Source organism: Lonchura striata, chromosome 21 (genome assembly GCF_046129695.1).
Source record: "Lonchura striata isolate bLonStr1 chromosome 21, bLonStr1.mat, whole genome shotgun sequence".
Classification (NCBI taxonomy): Eukaryota; Metazoa; Chordata; class Aves; order Passeriformes; family Estrildidae; genus Lonchura; species Lonchura striata.
The window spans coordinates 8,340,956-8,364,339 of record NC_134623.1 but is presented as its reverse complement, the minus strand read 5'-3'; the positions used below and the strand labels follow the sequence as shown (position 1 = coordinate 8,364,339).

The 23,384-nt window shown below is 51.3% G+C and overlaps 1 protein-coding gene across 1 annotated transcript; it reads left to right on the top strand.

The window, feature by feature from the left end:
• Positions 1-12,806: 12,806 nt before the first annotated feature.
• LOC144247305 (olfactory receptor 14J1-like) lies at positions 12,807-13,805 on the top strand. Its single transcript, XM_077787786.1, has one exon. It carries the CDS (start codon positions 12,807-12,809, stop codon positions 13,737-13,739), a length of 933 nt encoding a protein of 310 aa, XP_077643912.1. The 3' UTR covers positions 13,740-13,805.
• Positions 13,806-23,384: the final 9,579 nt, after the last annotated feature.

The window sequence follows — 23,384 nt, the reverse complement described above, 5'->3', positions numbered from 1 at the left end:
GATGTATTTGATAGCAAATAAAACTTTCAGACTTATTTGGGGTGCTTTTCCAAGAATGACGGACTGGAGAGGCAGCTTGGGCTTGAAGGAATGGGCTTGGCATGCAGACAGGGCTTCTTGGACCTTGGCGATGGTGTCTTGGGCTTCTGTCCCTTTAACTGCTTTATCTAAGTTTTTTCTGATGCACAGACCAGGATATCATCCATATAATGGTAAATGATTACATCTGGAAATAGGTTCCGAACAGAGGACAGGATCTGAGCAACATACCACTGGCATATAGTAGGTGAGACTTTTAGTCCCTGGGGAAGATACAACCAATGGTATCTTTTGAGTGGAGCCTCTCTGTTAAGAGAGGAAACGGAGAAAGCACTACTGTAGGATAGACCACACTCGATGGTAGGCTTACTTGGTCCCACAGCTTGTGCCCACATTGCTGTAGGGCTGAGAGGAAGCCGTTCCCTGTGATTCTTTGGGAGTAGAAAGGTTTGTGCGATCAGAATTCCTCGTGAAAGGAAAAATGGTGAGTCCGTGCAGCACAGCTGGAACGAGATTTCTTGTCCTGGGTGCACTGTTTGTACTTCTGGAACAACAAAGATTTCCTCTGGGCCATGGAGAGTGTCCCCTATAACTAAAATGTCAAAAGAACCACCTTTTGGCCCATGCTTGCCTGTGGGAACATGATAAACATTCTTATTATTAAAGTCAATGGACAAAGCAGTTACCAACTGGTGCCATGTTCCCATCTGTATCGCTCCATGGGTTGGATCCTCTCCATGTGTCCTGGGATCTCCTGGGATGCTGCGTGGCTGGATCTGGGTGGCTTTTGATTTGTTGTCTTTGCGCAGGGCCTGGCCATACTCTGCTGGGAGTTTCTCGAATGCTGCTGGTAGCGCTGCTGGTTCTGGGGTCTCTCATAGGTGTTACGGGGATTTTGGGTAAGTGATCTGTCTTGACAGTCCTTTATAAAATGTCCAAATTCCCCACAGTGATAGCAGCAGGCCTGGTCTTTGGAAGTTACTGCTGCCACTGCAGCAGAAACTCCTTCTGCAATGCCCTTAGCAACAGCTTGGGCCACTGTGTTTTCAGTGGACAAATGACATGTACAACTTTCCACCATTTGCTCTCTGGTGGGTTCTGTATCCAAGGGTAGGGCCTCAGAATTGTTCTACATTGTTCATTTGCATTTGATAAGGCAAGTTTGCACAACAGTTCTTTTCTTGCCTCTGTGCTCTCTATCTGTTTTTCCAGAGCATCTTTTATTCTGTCTACAAACTTGATAAAGCTTTCATGTACTCCTTGTTTAATATTAGAGAAGTGTTGGGCAGGAATAGAATCACCTGGGGTAAGGAGCAAGGAGGTTTTGGTGCAATAGCCAAGTCTTGTAGTGCTCCTGAGGTAAGGTGTTAGCTTGGTCAGAGGGTTTCTGTAAATCCCCTTCTCCAGCCAGCTGTTTGACTATAAAATCTGGCCTATTTGCATCTTGACATAAGTGGCCGATAAAGTTTTAAATTGTCTTTTCCAATGCCTTTCCCATAGCATATATTCTGCCGGGGAAAGAAGGCAGTGGGCAATGTTTTTAGCATTGTGAGGTACCAAAACATGTGCTGAAAAGAGAGCTTACAGGAAATCTCTAAAAATATGTGAACTTCTCCCATGTTCTTTGGCTATATTTCATAGTTGTACCAGTTCTTTATTTGTGTTAGGTTCCCACATGTTCCAGTGGTCCCCCCTCTCTTCCCCTTTATATAAATTGCTGGGAAGGCAGAAATTCTCTGAGCTAGTTCCCAATCCCCTGCCCGAGTCACTTCCATTTTGATTAGAGCCCATGGATCAATGTCCTCTGTGTCAGAATCGGACTCACTGTGCTCAGAAGAGGAGTGAGAGTGAGCAGGAGGTGCACTACGCTTTTTTGGGCGTGTTGGAGCGGGAGCTTGCAGGGGTGTGGGGGCTGGACAGAGTGCGAGGGGGCAGCTGGCTGGGCTTGGCTAGAGGGAGGCAGCAGTGGAGCGGCGATGGCAGCGCCGCTGTGGCACAGCCTGCGAAGGGCTGAGGTGCGTGGGGAAGCGGGGTGCCCCCGTGGGGGTCTCGGAGGTGCCGTTCGGGGGGCGCTGAGGGTGGGTGGGTGGGTGCAGCGCTTGGGGATGAGGGCACGGGAGGAGCGGGGCAGAGGAGGCGGTGGGGCTGGGGAAGCTGCTGCCATCCCGGCGGGGCTGCGGCGGGCAGGCAGGCAGGGATGGGAGCGGGCTGGGGAGAGCCGCAGCAGGGCCGGGAGGCACGGCTGCAGGGCTGGGGCAGTCACGGTGGCTGCGCGGAGGTTTTGGAGTGAGGCAGGGCGTTCCCGATGGAAACCGACGCAGTTACAGCCGAGCACTGAGCGGGGCACGGGGCGCGCAGCGCGGGGCACGGGGCGCGCAGCGCGCCGCGTGTTGCGGGACCGGGGAGCGGAATCCGCGCCTGCCGCGGCCGAGGGGGAGCCGGGGGATGGGTGGGCTCCACGGACCCCGCGGGTGGGTGGGGTGGGACAATTTCCGTGTTCCCTGTCCCGGGGACTGAGAGAGGAATGTTATCTGGCAAATTAGCATTTGAAGGGACAGTGTCTGTTGAGAAAGAGAAGGGTGGAATTTCCTCAGCAGGGGGAAGCTGCAGAGAAGTTGTCTTTTCCACTGTTTAGTAATTGAGTGAAATAGAGGTAGAAACTCAGTTAAAGAAGAGTTTTCATTAGTTTGGAAAGTGTATATTCTTGGCCCTACTGTGTCCCAAAAAGAATCTAAGCCGGTAGTGTGTGTTAATATCTGGAAACTGGAAATAATATATTCTATAAATTTTTTTAAGTTGGTTTTTGAAACATTTCCTCTAGAGAAAGAAAAGCTGTTAGCAGATAGGATTTCTAGGATTTGTAAATATAAGTCTCTCTCATCCTGGGATCGTTTCAATCTGCTAAATTTTCATCCCATTGCAGTATCATTCCCTTAGCCCCTCCAGCAGGAAAAAAAAAAGAAAAAAAAAAAGAAAAAAAGGAAAAAAAAGCAAAAATGGACCCAAGATAAAAGCACGCCAAAAGGCTGTTTAAAACTCACACTTCTTCAGCCAAATGTGGCTCAAAAGGACTGCTGGGTGGGTGGTCTGCCGTCCAACTCCTGAGGACTTCGTCCCAGATGGCGATGTGCAGGTTCATCGGACTTCTATAACGGAGGAGTTACCTTCAAGTGGTCATAGCTGGCCGAAGCAGTGACAATTCAAGAGGAATGCTGCTCTCAGGGGTGCCAGGATGCCAGTACTGAGTTAGGGTGGCCACGTAATGCAGCCTGGGCTCCCAGGGGTCCGTCCAACCCCAGCTGCCGCTGCCATGGGTGTCTGGGTAGCACTGGGCTGATAGGCACAGTCTGTCCAGGTCCCTCAGGCAGGCTCCCAGCCACAGGCAACTCAGCGAGCACCTCTGGAGTGCTTTCAGCTCTGTGAGTTCAGCTCTTAGTGATTTCACTGTGTGCTTGCAAGTGCCTCTGGCAGACACACAGGGATAGAGAGAAAGAAAGGCTGTATGCGGTTCCACAGCAGTGTCCTTTAATTTCAGCTCCTCTGAAGGGATGCAGTGACAGTTCTTCTGCCAAACTGGACAGAAATTGGGATTTATATAAGGTACTGGGGTGTTGGAGATTGTCCAATAGCCAGGGTTGAGAGAATACGACTGATAGCTTTACAGAGAGATAACAAGGGTACAAATGCAGAAGAGGGGCTTCTTTGGTCCAATCACCATGACTTAGGCATTTCTTATCTTAGGTGAGTGACCGCCAGGGAGGCCTTACAGGGCCTCTGACTGCTACAGTGGCTCTACAGAACTTCATGGAACCAAGGGGCCATGGTGACACTGTGCTGCCTCATGGAATCAAGGAGACCATTGTCAGCTTGGGGGCCCCAAGGAACCAAGGGTCCATGGTGACCTTGTGCAGCCGCAGTGTCACAGAGGAGCTGTTGTGACACAGCGAGGGCACACGGAGCCGAGGGGCCATTGTGACACATCAGGGCTCTGTGGAACCACAAAGCCATTGTGACATTGAAAGGCCTCATGGAAGCACGGGGCCATTGTGACACTGTAGAAGCACGGGGAACATTGTGACCCTCCAGGACCTCATGGAACTGAGGAGACCATTGTGACACTGTGGGGTCCCATGAAACCAAGGGAACATGGAACAGGTCTGGCTGGCTGGGCCTCCTGGAGAACACTTGACAGGTCCGGCTGACTTTGGCATATCGAGGGCTGCTTCTCATCTGCCCCTGAAGCCCTAGGGCTCTGGGCTTTCCTTCCTATGGGAGAGAACTCTCCTTCTCCTGCAGGGCCCTATGGCCAAAATTTGGATTCCTCCTCCAAAACCCTGTACATCCAAGGATTGTTTCCAGATGAAATCTGCCAGGAGAGACAGGTCTGGCTGCCCTTGGCCTCTTGTGAGCTGCCTCACATCTGCATTTGAAACACTGGGTCTTGGTGCTTTCCTTCTTATTAACAAAATTGCCCTTCTTCTCAAGGTGTCTGTGGTCAAAATTAAGATTCCTCCTCCCAAATTCTGTGTATCCAAGAATTCCTCCATGACAAAAGCTGCCAGGAAGAACAGGTCTGTTTGGCTGAGCCTCACAGGAGCCACCTCTTTCTTCTTCTGCCTTTGAATCACTTGGGCTCTGTGCTTTCCTTCCTGTGGAAAAGAACCGTCCTTCTTGTCTATGCAGAAATGGCCAAAATTGCGGTTCCACCTCCCAGAGTCCCTATATCCAAGGGTTGCTTTCAGACAAAAGCTACCAGGACAAAGGGGTCTGGCTGGCCTAGACCTCTGGTGGGAGCCTTTCATCTGCTCTTGAAACACTGCTGTTCTGTGCTTTCCTACCTTTGGAAAAAACCCCATCATTCTACTCTGGATGTCCATTTCTGAAATTGGGATTCCACTTCTAAAGTCCCCTATATCCAAGGGTTGCTCCCAGACAAAATCTGCCAGTACCATCAAGTCTGGCTGGCTGTCATGGTTTGACACTGGCACAATGCCAGTGCCCCCATGAAAATGTGATCCCTCCCTTGAATGCTGTGAAGTGGAATCTAGAATAGAGCAAAGCAGGCCCAAGCTTAATAACAGGAAAAAAAACTTTATTAAACTACTACTACTAAAGAAAAGAGAAAACTAAAGAAGGGAAAAAAAAAAAACACCACACAAAGATCAAATGAAAACCTTGCAAAACATTCCTCCCCCCACCACCCAACTCCAACAAACCACAGTGAGACACAATCTGGACCCCAATCAGGTTTCCACCCTCCAAACAACCGATACTCAGTCCATCGAGGGAACAGAGTCTCTCCTGTGCCACAGACCCCCTCCAAGAAACACAGCTCCACATCCTGTGTTTCCATGTCACACATGGCACCGCCCGGAGAAAAAGTTTGCCATGGTGACCCTTCTCCTTTCCATGCACAGTGCTCTCACCACTAAATGCATGGATGGACAGACTGCTTTTAGGATTTTTCCTTTCAAGGATGCTCTGCCAAGAGGGGAGAAAACAACAGTTCAGTTTTTTTATTGTTTGGGACCACAGTCCCCCCCATTTTCCCCTGGGGCTGAGGGCTCAAAAACAGAGATCTTCTTCTCTTCTCTTTCCTTTCCAGGGCAGGGGGGTGCCACCACAAACCCCCTAACCTTTTCTCGGTTCACTCCAATTTTGTCTTTTTCCCAGCTGAAGCAGGTCTCTTGACTCACTGGCATCCTCCCAAAACACAGTCCCTCTTGAAGGAGAAGATTGGTTCAGGTTGTGGCTAACACAGAAAAGTCCAGCCAAAAGCCACTCCTTGTCCTCCTCCCCTCTAGAATTCCTCCTTCCAACATCCCAGGGTCCAAGGTGTCCCTCTTCCTCTCTTTCAAACCAAGGAGGGGAAAGGAAAATTCACAAAGCTTTCATTTCTCAAGAAAGGGTTAAAAGTCCGAACTCCCAGGGATGGCTCGATGCCCGGACATCCAGCAACTCCCACACAACTGGGCACCTTGCCGCTCCCCCCGCTCCTCCTTCCTCGCCGTGGAATTGCTGACAGGACAGGACCGCCGCTGTCTCTTTCTCTCTCCCCCTCGGGAGAGAAACCGGGGGGGGGGGAATGGAGACATCCCAGATTTCTTCCACCCTTCCATCTGCAGGGGCCAGCCCGGTTCCAGTCCTTCCACCACCTTTGGGGCTTACCTTTCAGGCCATGGGGCTTCCCCTCCCCCACCCAGCTTGTGGCTGGGCAGGGGAGGTTTGCACTGCACGCTGACCAGAACCAAAAAGAGCGAGTTCCCCTGGGAATTCTGCTTTCAACCCCTCTGTGTTCTCAGAGGCGTGTCTACTTTCAATTGGTCAATATCTAAATTGACCTCTTCCTTCCGGAAAAAATTCTCTTTCCTTGTCAAACCACGACACTGGCCTTGGCCTCTGGTGGCTGCCCCTGCCACACTGGGGCTCGGTCCTTTCCTTCCCGTGGAGATCACTGTGACACTGTGGGCACCTCATGGATCCAAGGGGATCATTGTGGCACCACTGGAGCCCATGGAACCAAGGGGCCATGGTGACACCACGGGGCTTCATGGAGCCAGAGACCATTATGACTCTGTGGGGCCTGATGGAACCATGGGACCATTGGGACCCTTCAGGGCCTCGTGTCACCAAGGGGGCATTTTGACACCTCAGGGCCTCCTGGAAGCAAGGGACCATTGGGACAATGTAGGGCCCCATGGAACCAAGCCCTGTCTAGCTTGGCCTCCCAGGGGCCACCTGACAGGTCTGTCTGATGTTGGAATGCCAAGGGCTGCCTCTCATCAGCTCTGGGAGTACTGGGGCTTTCCTTGCTATGGAAAAGAACTGTCCCTCATTTCAGATGCCCATTGCCAAAACTTACACTCTCCCTAAAAAATTTCCTATATGCAAGGATATCTTGCAGAAAAAAACCTGACAGCTGTGGCTGCCCTTGTCCTCTGGTGGCCACCTCTCATCCACCCAGGGAAACACAAGGGCTCTGTTCCTTCCTTCCTGTAGAAAAGAAAGTGGCCTTCATGTCTAGGCACAATGGCCCAAATTAGAATTCGGCCTCCCAAATTCCGTATATCCAAGGATTGCTCCCAGACAAAAGCAGACAGGACAGACTGTGGGAAGATTATGCTCCTGGACGGTGGGGGTGTAGGGAGGCAGAGATCTCTGAAGCTTGCTCTTGGGGGGAGAGGTTTATTGGAGAATTCAGGAATGCCCAAGCCTCGTGCTCTCAGGCGTAGCACGTGGGTGGGCTTAGGAGGACGGGGGAGGGGAGAGAGAAACGGAGGGTTTAGGAGAGGGGAAGCCCCAGAGGGGGAGGAAGTCCAAGAGAGGAGGAGGGAGGAAAGCCAAGAGAGGGAGGAAATCCAAGAGGCCGCATGGCCGCTCGGAGCCCCCTTTTCAGGGGCTCCTAGGTGGGCTGGGACAAGGCATGGGCCAATGGGGTTACAGACTCCGATGCTTCAGGGGCAGGTACAGGGGTGTGGGATGAGCCACAATCTTTTGCGGGGTGGGATGGAACAGTCCATTTCACTCCATGATTCATCCAAGGGTAGAAGTGACATTCGGCTAGCTAAGATAACAATCATATCTATCTATCCTCTGCAACAACAGACAGGTCAGGCTGGCTCTGTCCTCTGGTGATTTTGTTAGACTATAAGCTGAATGTTTTCATTTGAAAACACCTTGGAGAGGGCCCAGAGATCTTCCAAGGAGGCCTTTGGAGGCCTCGGGCACATGACCACTACATATGGAAAAAGGAGCTCTGTGCTCTGTGCTGCTGTGGTGGTTTTGCATCACAGAAGTGAAGTCCTGAGAGAAGCTGCTAGCAGTTTCCTCTGTGTCTGACAAAAACCAATCAGTAATTAGCTTTGAGAGCGACAATCTGCTAAAGCACTAAGGAAGCTGCAGACGCCTCTGTGCAGACACAAGTTAGAGATGAGAAAGCCTGGCTGGGTCTCTCTCCCTTCTGGCCCCACAGAGGTGCCGAGGCCGGCCCAGCCCCTTCTCGGCCGTGGGGCCGGGCGGCTCCTGCCGTGGGGCCGGGCCCCTTCCCAGGGAGCCGCCAGGCGCCATCGGCTGCCGGGCAGGGCAGGGGAGGCCGCGGGGCCGAGGCCGGGCCGTGGCTGCGGGTGCTGACATCTGGCCCTGCCGAGCCCTGCCCCGCCGCCAGCCCGAGCCCGGCCAGGATCCGCCAGGCCCCAGGAGCAGCCCCGGGCCGGGCCAGCTCGGCCAAGGCTCTGCCGCCCTTGGGCTTCGCCCGCAGCCAGCGGACAGGGCAGGAGAAGCCATCGGCCCCGGCCGTGCTGCTGCTGGGCTCTGGCCTGGCTGCTGAGATCCTGGCCCTGCCCCAGCGCGGCCCAGCCTGACACAGCCCCAGCGCAGCCGCTGCAGAAACCTCCATGGGAAAACAGCTCCGGCCGCAAGCACCAAGCCCGGCCGGGCTCACGGAACCATCTGCAGCCCCGGGAGATATTGACTCTGCCAGTGCTGCCATCCTCCCTCCCGTGAGAGAAAAGGACACAGGGCAGGCACACAGAGGAGCAGCATGAACACACTGAGGGCAGGGAAGGGGAAGTTGAGTCCCAGATGGGAGGGATGAGGAGATGCCTTGATCTTGGAGCTGGAATCCTCTGGAAAAGCTGTGGAGAAGGATGTCATTGATACATTAGACTCTCTTTTTGCCTATAATGCATTGAAAAGTATGGGGAGATGACTTGTTTCAGCAAAGGCCTCCATGCTAAATTAAGCAAATGTTGACATAGCTGTGATCCCATGAGAAGTTTGAACAGAGAAAAGGAGAAGACCCTGTGCCCTCATGGAGACCTCTGTTCTCAGAAATAAAGATGATTTCAGAAAGAGCTGAAGAGACCTGTTGCTCTTAAACAGCTCATCTCAAAACTAATACCCCATAACTTGGCCTGGCCCATAAGCACATCTGTGGGAAAAGGTGGGAAAAGATGGGAGGAAGTTCACGATTGCAGATTTCTCCAGGCAGCTGCAATTCATGGAAATGAAAAGCCATGAGAAAACTGTGTTCTTGTAGAGAAGTCTTCATAACATTAACAAGAAGAAATTCTCTCTAAGTGAAGTGAAGAAAGACTATTTTAGAGGTGGTAAACTGACTGAAAATTTTAGGTTTTGTCTCTTTACATTGTCAGGTTGTATGGAGAGAGGAAGTGTTCTGAAAGTTTTTTTCTATTTCTTATTACTCTTTCTTTAGTTATTGTCAATACAATTTTATTTATACCCTTTTAAAATTTTGAGCCTACTTTACCTTTCTCCTAATCCTATCTCACAGCAGGAAATGAGTAAGTATATTCTAGTGAGTGCACTGGTAATTAGCCAACACTGAATCCACCACACTAATTGAAGCATTGGCTGAGAAATCTCAAAATGGTGAACCAAAACCCCTACAAAAACTTCCTGATAAACTGCACGAGAGCAGAGAGAAATTGAGGCAGAGCCATGGTTTGTCAGGACTTGCTTGATCCTAATGAGCCCCATGGTGCATTTGGAGCTGAGCCCTGGAACCTCAGGGCCTGAGAGGAGATTGCACAAACCTTTCCCAGAGTCAAAGTCAGAGGAAAACCCCAAAGTGGTTGGAGTCTAAAGCCTTAATGGGACCCACAAAGGTGCATCTATACCACAGGCTCTTCATGGAGTCCTTGGAGGAGAGAACTGGAGGCCAGGATGGCACAAAAACCTCTCAGAGACTGAAAATGGCACAAAGAACTCTCAATGTGGAAAGGAAAACTCAAAGTACCTTGCAAAAGTTAAGAATCTCAAAGTATTCATGAGCCCCACTGAGTGTAAGTACAAAGCTCTCAAGGGACTCATTAAAGCAGATAATTGGGGCCATGATTGCAAAAACCTCTCACAGAGTCTGTAGCAAAAGGGCAACACCAAGTACCTTAAAAGAACTGAAGTACCTTGAAGCATTAATGGGCCCCACTGAGTGTTGTTACTGACAAAGCCTCTCCAGGGACTAATTACAGCAGAATATTGGAGGCCATGATTTCAGAAATCTTGCAGAAACTGCAAGGCCAAAGCAAAAGCCAAAGTCCTTTGAAAAACCTGCAGTCCCTGGGAGCATGAAGGAGCCCCCAGGGCCATTCCTGACCAAGGCTCCCCAGGGACTCCTTCCAGCAGATCCTTGAGGCCACTGGGATGTGGGCCAGGGGGGGATGCTGACGGCAGGACCAGGGGGTGACAGTGCCCAGCCTGGCTGGGGCTGTGCCAGGAGGCCCCAGGGCCTCAGGACAAGGTGTCTCCTGACAGCCCTTGGTGGCACAGACTCTGCTGTGCCCCAGGGCACCAAGACTTGGCTTCTCTTTGTCCCCACCTGGCATCAGTGCCTCCAGTTCTCTGCTCTGTCTGGGGCCTGGGGACACTTTCTCAGTTGTGTCCCTCATTGGGACCCATTAAAAATCATAGAAACTTTGGAGTTGGATTCTGACTTGGAGTTCTGGAAAGATTTCTGCAGCTCCCTCTCAGGGCCTGATGTTCAGGGCCTGAGCACAAAGCCCCAGAGGGTCATTAAAGTCCTTGTGCTGTGTCTGTGCTGCTGACCTGGGCCAGGCTCCTGCCACAGAGGGTGATCCTGGTAAGCAAGCAGAGCTTCAAAAGCACATTTCTCTTGCTGAGCAGCTCTTCTCCCAGCCTAGCAGGGCTGGGGCACTGCCTGCAGCCAGCCCGGGCAAAGCACAGAGGCACAGAGAGCTTCAATCAGTCAGGGCTGGGAAGGGGCTGAGAAGAGCCTGGGGCAGAATCACTGCCAGCCCTTGGCACAGGAACCTCTGGCTGTAGGACAATGCAGCTGCAGCTCCTGGAGCCATTTCCTAAAGCTGGAACATCCCAATGCCCACAGACCCTGTGAGTGCATTCTCTGCTCATATCCTGTGCAGAGCAGCCAGGGGTGCCCAGGGCTGTCCTGCAGAGCAGGGTCCTGCAGCCCAGGGCGCTGTGCTGGGCCAGGGACTCTGCTGCCTGCCACGGACAGCTCTCAGCCAGCCCTGGAGCTGCTCCCAGCGCTGGCCAGGAGCTGTGGGGGGAAGGAACCACCCTGAGCAGGGCAGGTGCTGCTGCTGAGAGGGGCTGGCTGGGGCAGGGCTGCTCCCAGCTCCAGACCAGCCTGGGTACAGCTCCGGAGGACACTTCCCAAAGAAGGTAAGCCTGGGATTGCTGTAAAGATCAGAGTTTTCCTGAGAGTGTTTTCAATTTCCGGCTTGGAGAAGGATGGGAAAGTTGGGGTGATGACAGAAAGTATTTTGCTTTGTATACATTTTTCATATATCCGTAGGTCTGTAAATTGGTGTGATAAAGTTATAAATCTATAATCCTTACATAACTCTATTAAACTCTTAATTAGCTCTATTAAACTACCAATTTGTACTTATGTAACTGTTATCCTTAGCTGTCTCTAGTATGTTTTCTACCTATCTCTTGGATTTTACTAGAATAAGTTGACTGTCTAAATATATTCCTCAAATACTGTATAGTCTTATTATGAGGAAGAAGGCCTACAAGAAGAGCATTTTAGGTTTTGACCAGAATGTGAGCAGTCACAACAAAAAGTGAAGGCAAAGAAGCCTTTAGACCTACTCCAATGGATTGAGCCAGGGTTATGTAACTGGGGCAACTGAATCTCCTATTGAATGTTCCTGTTAGATATCCTAATTAATTAACCTCAATGAATTGTTGAAATCAGGGGCTGGATGTGCCCCTGGGCTACCTGGAATCTTCCAATAAAGGTCTGGTTTTTACTGGTCTAACACTGTTGCAAGGATTCTTTTTATCTCTTTTGATTATAGACACCAGAGGGATAAGAGAAGCAGAACAGGAATCGTAATCCCAGAACCACAGAACATTCTCAGTTGAAAGGATCATCAAAGGAATGTTTGAACATGTACAGAGACTCCAGAACTGTGACTTTGGGTGGTCAGTGTCTCTGCCGGGAGCCTCCCAAAGGGCCTTCAGCCACTCCTCAGCCCTGGGCAGCAGCAGCATCACCTCTGCAGGGCCCAGCAGGGCTCTCCTGAGCTGCCCTTGCCCAGCTGCACACAGAGCCTGCCCCAGCCAGGGCCCTGCACACAGGCAGGTTTCTGTAGGGCCGGGCCGAGGCCACACAGGGTGGGATGGGCTCTGTGAGCACTGGCAGGGACAAGGCACCTCTCAGGAGGGGATGTCCAGGCCCAGGGAGATGCTCAGGGAAGCAGAGGGGGCTGAACAGAGCAGTGCTGGGGGAACAAGCCCATGCGGCCCCTCACCTGCCCTCAGCCACAGGGAATCCTTTGCCTCTCACATCTCTCAGTGTAAAAATCTGAGTGCAGCAGGAATGCTGGGGATTTCTGACCTCAGAGAGCCATGAATGATGTGTGGGTAGGAAAACAATTCCTTAAACCAGCTCCTGCCATTCGTTAGACCTGGGAGTGCAGATGCTAGCAAGCTTTTCTGCAGTAAGAGAAACTTCCATGAAAAATCCTGAATATCCAGCCTTGTCCCTCTGCCACATGGCCACAAACCAAGGGCAGGGGGGCAGGGATGGCTCCTCGAGGGCCCCCATGCACAGGCCTGGCTGCTCCTGGCACACTCAGCCAGCACAACCGGAGATCAGGGAGGGACCTGGGTGAAGGTTTTCCCAGAGCAGGAACGAGGGTGGGTGAGTCCCAGCAGGACAAGCTGCAGGGAATGGCCCAGGTTTGGCTCCAAGCAGCCTCTCCTGACTTGTCCCTGTCCTTTCTCCATGAACAGGTGCCCATGTGCAGCCAGAGCAAATGTCCAACAGCAGCTCCATCAGCCTCTTCCTCCTGCTGGCACTGGCAGACACGCGGCAGCTGCAGCTCCTGCACTTCTGCCTCTTCCTGGGCATCTCCCTGGCTGCCCTCCTGGGCAACGGCCTCATCATCAGCGCCGTAGCCTGCAGCCACCACCTGCACATGCCCATGTTCTTCTTCCTGCTCAACCTGGCCCTCAGCGACCTGGGCTCCATCTGCACCACTGTCCCCAAAGCCATGCACAATTCCCTCTGGGACACCACCACAATCTCCTACATAGGATGTGCCGCTCAGCTCTTTTTCCTTCTGATCTTCATCTCAGCAGAGTATTTCCTCCTGACCATCATGTGCTACGACCGCTACGTGTCCATCTGCAAACCCTTGCACTACGGGACCCTCCTGGGCAGCAGAGCTTGTGCCCACATGGCAGCAGCTGCCTGGGCCAGTGCCTTTCTCAATGCTCTGCTGCACACAGCCAATACATTTTCCCTGCCCCTGTGCCAGGGCAATGACCTGGACCAGTTCTTCTGTGAGGTTCCCCAGATCCTCAAGCTCTCCTGCTCCAAATCCTACCTCAGAGAACATTGGGTTCCTGTGGTTATTGTCAGTTTATCGTTGTGTTGTTTTCTGTTCATTGTTTTCTCCTATGTGCAGATCTTCAGGGCCGTGCTGAGGATCCCCTCAGAGCAGGGACGGCACAAAGCTTTTTCCACCTGCCTCCCTCAGCTGGCCGTGGTCTCTCTGTTCCTCAGCACTGCCACATTTGCCTACCTGAAGCCCCCCTCCATCTTCTCCCCATCCCTGGATCTGGCCCTGTCAGTTCTGTACTCGGTGGTGCCTCCAGCCCTGAACCCCCTCATCTACAGCCTGAGGAACCAGGAGCTCAAGGCTGCACTGTGGAGACTGATGACTGGATGCTTCCAGGGACATTAAACTCCTGGCCAATTTTTGCAAATCACTTGTAATAAAAGTCATCTTTGATACTTCTTGTTCTTTTCCATTTGGAGGTTCTTTTTCTTTGTTTTACATTTTAATGTTTTCCACAAAGAAATGTCATTGTTTGGGCCATTTCTCATTTTGTTCACCTCCACCTTCCCTGTGGCCACAGACTGTGTCAATTAGGGGCTGTGCTCTTGGCGGTTTTAAAGGAGCTAAATTATGTCCAATCAGAGTTTTCTGCAGAGATGCCCCTTTTGTTGCCTCCTCTGGAGCTGCAGCAGCAATGTCTCTGTGCAGAGCAGGGGGCAGTTCTGTGCTGGCACAGCCGCTCTGGTCCTGCTGGCCACATCATTCCTGATCCAGGCCAGGAGCCATTGGCCTTCTTGGCCACCTGGGCACACAGCTGGCTCATGTCCAGCCTGCTGTCCATCAGTCCCTGCAGGTCCCTTTCTGCCTGGCTGCTGTCCAGCCACTCTGTCCCCAGCCTGTAGCACTGCAAGTGTTGTTGTGGCCAAAGTGCAGGACCTGGCACTTGGACTTGTTAAACCTCACCTTGTTGGGTTTGGGCCCTGGATCCAGCCTGTCCAGGGCCCTGTGCAGAGCCGTCCTGCCCTCCAGCAGATCCACACTCACATCCAGCTTGGTGTCATCTGCAAAATTGTCCTTGGTTCCATGGGGCCCCAAAATGTGACAATGGACTCCTTGGTTCCATGGGGCGCCACAGTGTCACAATGTTCTCTTTGGTGCCGCAGTTTCACAGTGGCCCCTTGGTTCCATGGGGCCCCAGGGTGTCACAAAGGCCCCATGGTCACATGAGGTCCCACACTGTCACAGTGCTCTCTGTGCTTCCACAAGTCCCCTCAGTGTCACAATGGACTCCTTGTTTCCACGAGGCCACACAGTGTCACAACAGCGCTCCAGATTCCTTGAGGCCCCAGAGTGTCACAGTGGCCCCTTGGTTACACAAGGTCCTGCATTGTCACAATGTCCCCTTGGTTCCATGAGGCCCTGCAGTGTCAGAAGGGCCCCTTGGTTCCACTGGGCCCTGGACTCTCCCAATGCTCTCCTTGGTTTGGCAGTGTCACAGGGGTGAAACCCCTTGGTCACACGAGGCCCTGCAGTGTCACAATGGCCTCTGTGGTTCCACCAGGACCCAGTGTCACAGGGACTCCCTGGTTCCATTTGGCCCCAGAGCACTCAATGGAGCCCTGGTTCTATGGGGCTGCACAGTGTCACCATGGTCCTCTTAGTTCCACGAGGCCCTGCAGTGTCACAATGACCCCAGAGTGTCCCAATCATCATACAATGACAGAATCAAATAGGCTGGAAAAGACCTTTGAGATCATCAAGTCCAACCAATGCCCTAATACCGCCTTGTCACCCAGACCATGCCACTGAGTGCCACTGGAGAGGGACAGTGACTCTGCCACGTCCCCCCTGGCCTGCCCATTCTAATGCCCACTCACCCTTTCTGTGAAGAACTTCTTCCTCTTGTCCAGCCTAAACCTCCCCTGCTGCAGCTGAAGGCTGTCTTCTTGTCCTGCCCTCCAGCAGATCCACACTAACACCCAGCTTGGTGTCATCTCCAAATTTGGGGATGTTGGGCTCGATCCCCTCACCCAGATCACCAGTGAAGATGTTAAACAGGACTGGGCCCAACACAGATCCCTGGGGGACAGCAGCAGGGACTGGACACCAGCTGGGTGCAGCACCATCCCCACCCCTCTCTGGGCCCAGCCTCCAGCCAGCTCTTCCATCTCCCAGCCAGGAGGGAACCTGCCCAAGCCGTGGGCTGCTGCTTTTCCAGGGAATGCTGTCAGAAACAGTGTCCAAGGCTTTGCTGAAATCCAGATGGACACATCCACAGCCTTTCCCACATCCACAGGTGGGTCACCTGGTTATAAAAGGAGATCAGGTTGTTCAGGCAGGACCTGCCCCTCTTAAATCCACACTGGCTGGCTCTGACCCCTCGGCCATCCTGTGGGTGCCCTGTGGTGGCACTCAAGGTGATCTGTTCCCGGGCACCGAAGTCAGGCTGACAGGCCTGGAGTTCCCCAGATCCTCCTTCCAGCCCTTCTTGGGGATGGGCTCACACTGGCCCCTCCAGTGCTCTGGGACCTCCCTGGTGAGCCAGGACTGATGCTAAATGATGGGGAGCAGCTTGGGGAGCTCATCCACCAGCTCCCTCATTCTACTAGGATGGATTCCATCCCATCCCATCCACCTGTGAGCATCTGAGTGGCTCAGCAGGTCAGCAGCTGCTTCCTCCTGGATTACAGGGGCCTTTCCTTCTCTCTGTGCCCATCTGCTAGCTCAGGAGAAAACTTGTCCTGAGGACAACCTGTCCTAATATTGAAAGTTGAGACAAACATGATGTTAAGTAGGTCAGCCTTTTCCTTATTTTACTCTATTCTTTACTGCATCCAATGAAGAATAGAAATTCTCCTTCCCCATCCTTTTGCTATAAATTTTTTATAAAAACATTTTTTAGTATTTTATAGAAGCTGCTAGGTTAAGTTCTAATTGAGCTTTCACCTCTCAACCTGTCTTTTTGAATGACCTAATATCATCCTTAAACACTTTCTGAGTTACTGGTCCTTTTTTCCCTTGAGTTCCCACAAAAGCTCCGTGGGCAGTCAGGACAGTCATTTCTGTCACCAGTTCATCTTTTGCCACACTGGGACAGCTGCTGCTTCCCCCTTAAGATTACTTTACTGAAATGTGTCCATCCTCCCTGAATCCCTTTGTTTTTAAGGGCTGTTTCCCTTTAAAAAAATCAGTACGTGATTCAGAGCTCCTGAAATCAGCATCCTAAGTTCGGCCAAAGTCTGCTGTTCCTAATTCCAGTGTGGAAGTTTTGTTGCTGCCCCTCCTTCTGAAAACTTGATTATTTCATGGTCCCTGTGCCCCAGGCAGCCTCTGATCCCCACATCTGCCACCAGCCCTTCTCTGTTTGTGAACAGCGGGAGACAGAGCTTTCCTTGGGAGTGGAGTGTTACCAAAAATTCGGTAAAACAGAAACCTCCTTAACACCAGTGCAGCATTAAGAAGCAGCATTCTTTATTCAGCTGGATGCATGGGGGATAGCTCCTCCCAAAGCCAAGCATGCTGAGTACAGGAAAGTTTCTGTTCATTTTCTGTATTTTGCACACATATTCATTGATTGTCCTGGACTAAACACACATCTGATAATCATTTCCCCAAATCCATTAACATATTTCCGCTCCCCTTTACCCATGTGTTCTTCTGTCCTGGGAGTCTCTCTGGACCGGTCCCTGGTGGTCGTGGACCCCAATGTTCCCGTGGGCCTGGCTGAGCTGGCAGGACACTGAGGCTGGTAAACTTCCAGTTCCCCTTCTCCCACAATGGGCATTGTGTGGTTTCCATCGGCCTGGGGTTTTGGAGAACAAGCTCCAGGTGTCAGCTCACCTGGCGGAGACAATTTATCATCTGGTAACATGAGGTCACAGAGTGGGCTATGACATCACATGAGTGATCTATGACAGAATGGTCCATGACATCAGAGAGTGGTTTCTGTGAGGTCATCAAGGAGTTATGACATCATAGGCCATCTTTGTGACATCACAGATCAATATTTGACATCACAGGATGGGAATCTGAAATCACAGAGCGGACTGTGACATCACAGAGTTGGCTGTGACATCAGAGACCAGCTGTGTGACATAAGAGAATGGGCTGTAACATCACAAGGCAGAGGTCTGACATCCCAGAGGGGCTGTGTGACATCCCAGCAGGGCTCTGTGAGGTCACTGGGTTGGTCACTCTGCCCCAGCTCCCCCTCACAGTTTCTCCCAACAAGTCCAATGCTGTTCATGCCCAGTGGGGTCCCTGTCCCCTGGTATTCCCCTGGTCCCCCTGGAGCCACAGCCTTCACCCAAGGATGTTCCACAGTGTCTAGGTTCGACAAGACAGGAATCTGCGAAGGAGGGCTAAAGCCCCCTGTGCAATGGAGAAGGTAAACCCCCTCCCTCTGAATTACTAGGAGTTTTAAATCAAAAGACTCTCAGGCAAAGATATGGGAATGGGAATAACAATTCTTTACTAGGAGAAAACTAGACAACAATTTAAAAAGGCAAATGCAATCGGTACAAACAAAACCAGTGAAAAAGTCCAGAACCTGAAGATTCGGGGTGCCAGTAGCAGTCCTGCTGGGACAATTGATCCCCTTGCAGTGGTTGATGAATTGCAGCTGCAGCGGTGATCTTTTGAAGGGTATAGTTTTCCTCTGGAGATCTGGTGGCAGTGGGGCCGGTCTTCCTCTGCGCCGGGGTTGCCTCCGAGCTCCGCCGCCGTCGCCTCAGCGCGCTCCGGCTGCTTCTCTGTGAGTGCCGCCGAAGAGAGCTGCTTCTCTGGCAATCCCCCAAAGTAAAGAGCTGCTCTGTCCCCAAAAAGGTACCCCCTTATATCCAATAAAAGAGTGCTTGGCTTCCCCCTCTGGGTGGAACATCTCACAATAGGATGGTGTTATGTTACCAGCCCTGCATTGAATCAGTCAATGGCCCACTAACGAACCATTACCTCTTAGGAGCAAAACCGGTTCTTGGAAAAGATAACAAAACCTGTCCAACAGGTTTGCCTTCAACAGATGGCAAATAGAATACAAGCTTATCTTACAACCCAGGACACACAGGATCCACCCCAGAGCCTGACATGGGGACAAGGGGCCAGGGCTGTGTGACCCAGACATCAAGGATGTGGATTATCCAGGTCCCTGTGGCCTGGGTTGGGTTCCCCTGGGCAGGAAACAGGGAAGGGCCTCCAAGGTGGGGCTGGAGCCCCAGGACTGTGAGCAGAGGCTGAAGGAGCTGGGCTTGTCCAGCCTGGAGCAGGGAAGGCTGAGGGGCTCCTTATCCCAGCCTGGAAGTGCCAGTGAGGAGGGGATGGAGAACACAGAGCCAGGCTCTTCACCTGGGGGCCTGGTGAGAGACAGAAGCCAATGGGTGGAAGGGGAAAGAGGGGAGATCAGCCAGGCCAGGAGGAGATGAAATGAGTCAGGCTGGTTTCAGCATTTCCTCAACACCAAAAGCAGCCAGACCTCCCTTCTCCATCCACCACTGACAGCTTTGCACATCAGGAATTGTTTGAGCTGTTTTCCCCCCACTCCAGGATGAGCATCCTGATGCAAGAACTTAACTGTGTTTATATCTATCAGAGAACCACGTTTGTCTAAAATCAGTTTTAATATGGAAATCACTTGTGGATGGTGGACTCATCAGACACTGCTGGGATGTTGCACATAGCTCAGGGAAGAGCATGATTGTTATTAAATTGTGTCCTGTTCAACCATGGTCTGTTGGCCATAAAGAGAAACTTTCTGTGCCTCTGAGTCTCACCAGTTCCTGACCCCAAAGGACACAAACCTGATGAGTTGTGGTTCCCACTCCAGTGGTGGCACTTGCACCTCCCTCCACCCCCAGAGAAGAGCTCCCTTGTCCCAGAAAATCCCTGGCAATGCAGGGATAAAGGAAACAGGACAGGCTATGGGGATCAGGGGCAGGGCACAGCCAGGGATTTGGGGAGGTTGTGAGCCCAGGGCAGGACCCGGCCCTTGGCCTTGGTGAACCTCATCCCATTGTCCTGGGCCCATGGCTCCAGCCTGTCCAGATCCCTCTGCAGAGCTTCCTGCCCTCCAGCACAGCCACACTCCCACCCAGCCTGGGCTCACCTGGAACTGACTGAGGGTGCCCTCGATGGCCTCATCCAGATCAGCAATAAAGAGATTTCACTGACCTGGCCCCAGCCCTGAGCCCTGGGGACACCCCTGGATGTGACTTCATGCCTCAGCTGCTCTGAGTGCCAGGAGTTGGATGGGGGAATTGGTGGGGATGGGGTAGGGACAAAGTGTTAATGATTGTCAGCCATGAAGGGTGTTGATCTTCATATCTGTTCAGACTGCATGAGAAGGTGCTGGGGGGTCAATATCAATTGACATTGCTGATACCATTCTATGAACAGGAAAAGAGAACAGGACAAAACAATTATGTCTGCATTGTTTTCAATACAATATATTCACTTTGAATACACTTCTGAAATCTGTCTAATTAACCACAGACGTATTGAAAACTTAAATTATTCCCATGGGCTTTTGTTGTTTGGGTGTTTAGAAAAAATATTAATGAGCATTTTTCAATGAATTCCTGAATGAAGGGCTAAAGAAGGAAAAGGCCTTCATCAGCAACCTCCAAGTGGCTGAGGATGTATCCCCATCAGAGCAGCAATGAGCAGAAATGGGCACAGCTTTGTGGCTGCCCCAGCTCTGGAATGGGTCCTGGGCCTGGAGCAGGAGCAACTCTGGAGGGCCCCAAGGCCGGGGCTCTTGTGCTGGCCTGGGCAGATGGGATGGCAGCAGGGGCTGCAGAGCTCTCAGCACCTCAGGCAGAGGGGAGCAGGGCAGCCAGGGAGCTCCTTTGGCCTTGGCCAAGCCCCTTCCCCCATGGTGGGGCATGAGATAAGTGGAAGATCATTTGTTCACTGTGATATGCTCGATTACCTTGGTTTGCATAAGAATGTACTGGTGTGTCTTTGAAATGCTTATTTGCTTACAAGGTGATAAGGAGGTTGAGATTAGAGTCCTGGGTGTGTGTATCTGGTCTGCTTGCTGCATCTCAAAAGAAGAGACTTAGAAGCTATCACAACGACCAGACTCAGACTACATCTGGAGAGTCACACCTGCAAGGAGAAGGGGGGGGGATAAAAGGAAGGTTGGGACAGAACATTTTTGCGCGCCGTTGGTAGAGCAGGAGACTCCCCGGCCTCCCAGCGCTGTGCTTTGCCTGCCTTACTCGCTTGCTGTTTTAAATAAAATTGCTTTATTGAATTAAGACACTTCAAATTGCCGTGTCACAATTTATAACAATTTGGTGCCGTGACTCGGATGGAGAAGTAGATCAGTCGCTACGGGACGATCGGGAGGCGCCCCGCCCTTATGGCGGCCCGGCTGCCCCAGGCTTTCTGATCACTCTCCACCGACGAACCTAAATTGAGTAACGGGCAAAGGAGAACTGGTTACCCCTGTAATCTTTGTGCACGAAGAACCAGCGAAGACGCAGGACGCGTGAGTATAGGCCGGTTTCCCGCTCGGTTTGGGGTGGTTTTCCCGGAGTGCTGTGTGTGAGAGGTCTCGTGGAGACCAAGTGAGTGCGGACTCTGTATTAGTGCGTTTTCCATTCCCCGCGAGGGGCTGGGCCACGAACCAGGGGAGCACGTGTGTGAGAAATTGAGTGCACTCCGGAAGATGGGACAGAGGAAAAGCAAGCCCTCTGGTCCCATGGGAGAGGGGACCCACGCTAAGCTTCCCCAGATTCCCAGGGATAGCCCCTTGGGTTTGATGATAATTAATTGGGATGCCTTCCCATCTAGAAAAGGGAAAGACAAAGTTAAAATGATACATTATTGTATGGAAGTGTGGGGGGGGAAACAAATTAGGGGAGACCATTTGTATTGGCCGGTATTCGGGTCCTTTGAGGATTGGATTTGTCAGGCTCTAAATATATATGTTAACTCAAAGGAAGCCTTTGATTCAGAAGAGAGCGAATATGCTTCCCTGTGGACAGTTGGGGAGACAAGGACAAAACTATTTGCCTTATCAGCCAGGGAAAAGAACAAGAAAAACAAGGAGGAAGATAATATGCCCCCCTACGTTCCTCCTCCATATATTCCTCCACTCCCACCCCCTGCTAGTCAAAATATATATCCCCAGCTGCCTGCGGACCCGGTTGGCCCCGGGGTCCCCACGGCTCCTTCAGACTCTGATGATGAGGCAGAGAGTGGAGGAACAAGGGAAAACAATCGTAGGGTAACTAGAAGTCAGACTAGAAAAAAGGAACAGGAATTGGGGATGTTTCCCCTAAGAGAACAAAGCATTGGTATGATCCCGAATCCCCAAGCGGGACAGGAAGGTCAGCCACCCCAAATAGCAGGGGTTGCCTATGTAACTGTGCCTTTAGACTCTGGGCAAGTCAGGGACTTTAAGAAGGAAATGGGACATTTGTTGGACGATCCTCTAGGAGTGGCAGAACGGTTGGACCAATTTTTGGGGCCCAATGTGTACACATGGGAGGAGTTACAGTCAATACTAAGGATTTTGTTCACGGCAGAGGAAAGGAGGATGATAAGGGAAACGGGTATGAGGATATGGGATGATGAACACCACCAAGGACCCTTAGCAGATATGAAGTGGCCCCTACAAAATCCCCAGTGGAATAACCAGGATCCCTTGCATCGCACTCACATGGGTGATTTGCGAAACATCATCATTCAGGGAATAAAACAATCAGTTCCGCAGGGGCAGAATGTGAAGAAGGCTTTTGGATTACAACAAAAAAAAGATGAGGATCCCACGGAATGGTTAGAGCGCTTAAGGAAAGCCTTCCGCTTGTATTCTGGGATAGACCCTGATACCCAGGAGGGAGAGGCGGTGTTGAAAATGCAGTTTGTGGCAAATGCATGGGTAGATATTAGGAGGAAACTAGAAAAGTTGGACGGATGGCAGACTAGAGGATTAGAGGAGCTCTTGAGGGAAGCGCAGAAGGTTTTTGTGAGAAGGGAGGATGAGAATTTCAAGAGACAGGCGAGGATTATGGCTGCAGTTGTGCAGGAAGGGCCTAACCCTAATTTCCGTGCAAGGAATGTAGAACAAAGGGAGAATCGGGAGCAGAGTTATATTTCTAGGGAAGGAAAAGAAAGAGGTCGTGAAATTGTCTGCTTCTACTGTGGAAAGAAGGGACATATGAAGAGGGGATGCAGACAACGGATAGCGGATGAGAAGGCCTTTAAGGAAGATTAGGGGTGTCAAGGGCTCTATTTGTTGGGGAAGAAACATCTTAAGGAGCCCTTGGTAAAGCTTAAAGTGGGACCCCAACAACAAGAGATGGAATTTTTAGTGGATACCAGGGCTGAAAGATCCACGGTGCAAGCCTTGCCGCTTGGATGTAAAAAGTCATCTGACACTGTACATGTAATTGGGGCAAAAGGAGAGCCCTTTGAGGTATCTGTTATCAAGGATGTGATGGTAGAAACTGATTCCAAATTTGGTATAGGTTCTTTACTACTGGTACCTGAAGCAGATTACAATTTATTAGGGAGAGATCTGATAATAGAATTGGGTATTAATTTAGAAGTTGTAAATAAAGAATTACAGATAAAGCTCTGCCCTTTAAGGGTGGAGGATGAAAAGAAAATTAATCCTGAGGTGTGGTATACCCCGGAAACGGTGGGGAAATTGCAGATTAAGCCTTTCTCAGTGGAAATAAGTGATCCTGGCAAACCCGTAAGAATAAAACAATACCCTATCCCTAGGGAGGGAAAATTAGGACTAAAACCTGAAGTAGATAGGTTATTGGAAAAAGGGCTTTTAGAGCCCTGTATGTCTCCCTTCAATACTCCCATCCTGCCTGTAAAAAAGTCAGATGGGTCCTACAGATTGGTGCACGATTTAAGAGAAATAAATAAGAGGACTTTGGCCCGGTTTCCAGTAGTTGCAAATCCATATACTTTGTTGAGCCGTCTGGGACCTGAAAATCGATGGTATAGTGTTATTGATCTAAAGGATGCCTTTTGGGCATGCCCCCTGGATGAGAAAAGTAGGGATTATTTTGCATTTGAATGGGAGGATCCGGC